The following is a 1,604-nucleotide window of genomic DNA, read 5'->3' as shown; positions in this document are numbered from 1 at the left end:
GGAAAATCGACAAGCAAAACGGCGACGACATAAAATCACTTTCATAATGCTACTACAGGATCTGAAAAGAACAGATCATCGATGTCTGCAAAATAATCATCGACTTGACAAATAGTCGATGACGACGAGCAGCCAAAATCATCACTGAAAACAGTACTGTCTGGTAAAACCATCGCATCATCATCATCGAAAACCGACAATCCCGACACTGACATGTCGAAAAGCTCGTCGACTGAAGGGAAATCGAGCGGCAAATCGAACAACGAAATGTCGGAGAAGTTGGTTTCAGTTTCGCTTTGACATTCTCTCAGAACCGGTTGCTGCTGCTTCTCCTTAAGCGGAGGAGGTTTACTCTCTTCTTCTTGGGATTCGGGAGCTTGTTTCTTAGGTTCGACCGGCGTTTCTTCACTAGACTGAGTTCGGAAGTTGAGGACCGAGGTTGGGGAAGAAAGATTGTGAGTTGACTCGTCACCGGATTCGTACTCGGAAACCGAACTGACATTGATGTTTTCGTACTTAGCCGGTGGAGTTACGAAGTTGGTCAAAGCGTCAGGTCCTCGGAGCTTGATCGCTGCATTATCATAAACCATTGCTGCTTCTTCAGCAGTATTGTAAGTGCCCAACCACAGCCGTACACGTCGAGCAGGATCTCGAATCTCCGCCGCCCATTTCCCCCACGGTCTCTGTCGTACTCCTCTAAACTTCCTTCCATTCCCGTTGACCGGAGAAACCTTAATCGGTCTACGACACCTCGTCGCGACCCCAGCTGCTACAGCCGTCCTTTTCCGGTTTCCGTTGCAAGCCGCGCTTGAAACGACGGCAACTTCGATATTTATCTCGTTGACGTAAAGTTTCACTCTCTGACGACCAAAGAAGTCAGCTTCCTCGTCGCTGGAAGAGTCCGTCGCGTCATGGTCTGTAACAGACAGCCGAACGATCCTCGGAACTTCAATAACGTCACCGGATTGAGTACGTTCGTGATCGGAAGCTGCTTTCTTCGGTTTCAAGGCCGGTTTTTTGAACTTCCGAGTGATACTTTTGTGTTCGGTGTATTTGATCGGACATAGGATGCTTTCCTCCATTTCTGCTTTTATCTTTTCTCTCTCTCAGATTCCACCGGTAGGCATCGACTCAGAATAAAGAAAGCAAAAAGAAAAGGCAAAGGAACCGTGAAAGTGAAGCTTGAAACGATGAACAAAAAGACGAAACCCAGAAATCTGACAAAAGGGTATTCAAAAAACACAAACTCGGTCCCTGGAAAAAACAGAGAGAGAGAGAGAGCTTTCAACAAAGCGAACCTGCCATGGGAGGCTGAGAAAAGGATAGAAAAGCAACGGCTTTAAAAAGCAGGGACTGAAGAAACACAAAAGGAAAGTTATCTACTGTTTGCTTTGCCAAGAAAAACGCAAGCACCGTGCCAACTCAGTACAAAGAAAATTCTATACTTGTCACTGTTCTTTTGAAGATTTGGTTTTTCAAAGGAGATATAGCACAAGTACTGTGTACTTGTGTAGTATAACGTTGTGAAAATGTGTGCAATAGCCGGAGGGTTTTGGTCGCGGTGGAGTCCCATGCACACTGATTTTTCTGTTTTATAGGATCCC

At 45.9% G+C, this 1,604-nt stretch overlaps 1 protein-coding gene across 1 annotated transcript; it reads right to left on the bottom strand.

Moving 5' to 3' along the window:
• Window positions 1-1,378, bottom strand: LOC120184097 (ethylene-responsive transcription factor CRF4-like). The gene has a single exon (XM_039188656.1). It carries the CDS (start codon window positions 1,080-1,082, stop codon window positions 42-44), a length of 1,041 nt encoding a protein of 346 aa, XP_039044587.1. The 5' UTR covers window positions 1,083-1,378; the 3' UTR covers window positions 1-41.
• Window positions 1,379-1,604: the final 226 nt, after the last annotated feature.

Source organism: Hibiscus syriacus, unplaced genomic scaffold, assembly GCF_006381635.1.
Source record: "Hibiscus syriacus cultivar Baekdansim isolate YM2019G1 unplaced genomic scaffold, ASM638163v2 tig00112857_pilon, whole genome shotgun sequence".
NCBI lineage: Eukaryota > Viridiplantae > Streptophyta > Magnoliopsida > Malvales > Malvaceae > Hibiscus > Hibiscus syriacus.
Note: the sequence above shows the minus strand (reverse complement) of the source record. Positions and strands in the feature narration are given on the sequence as shown.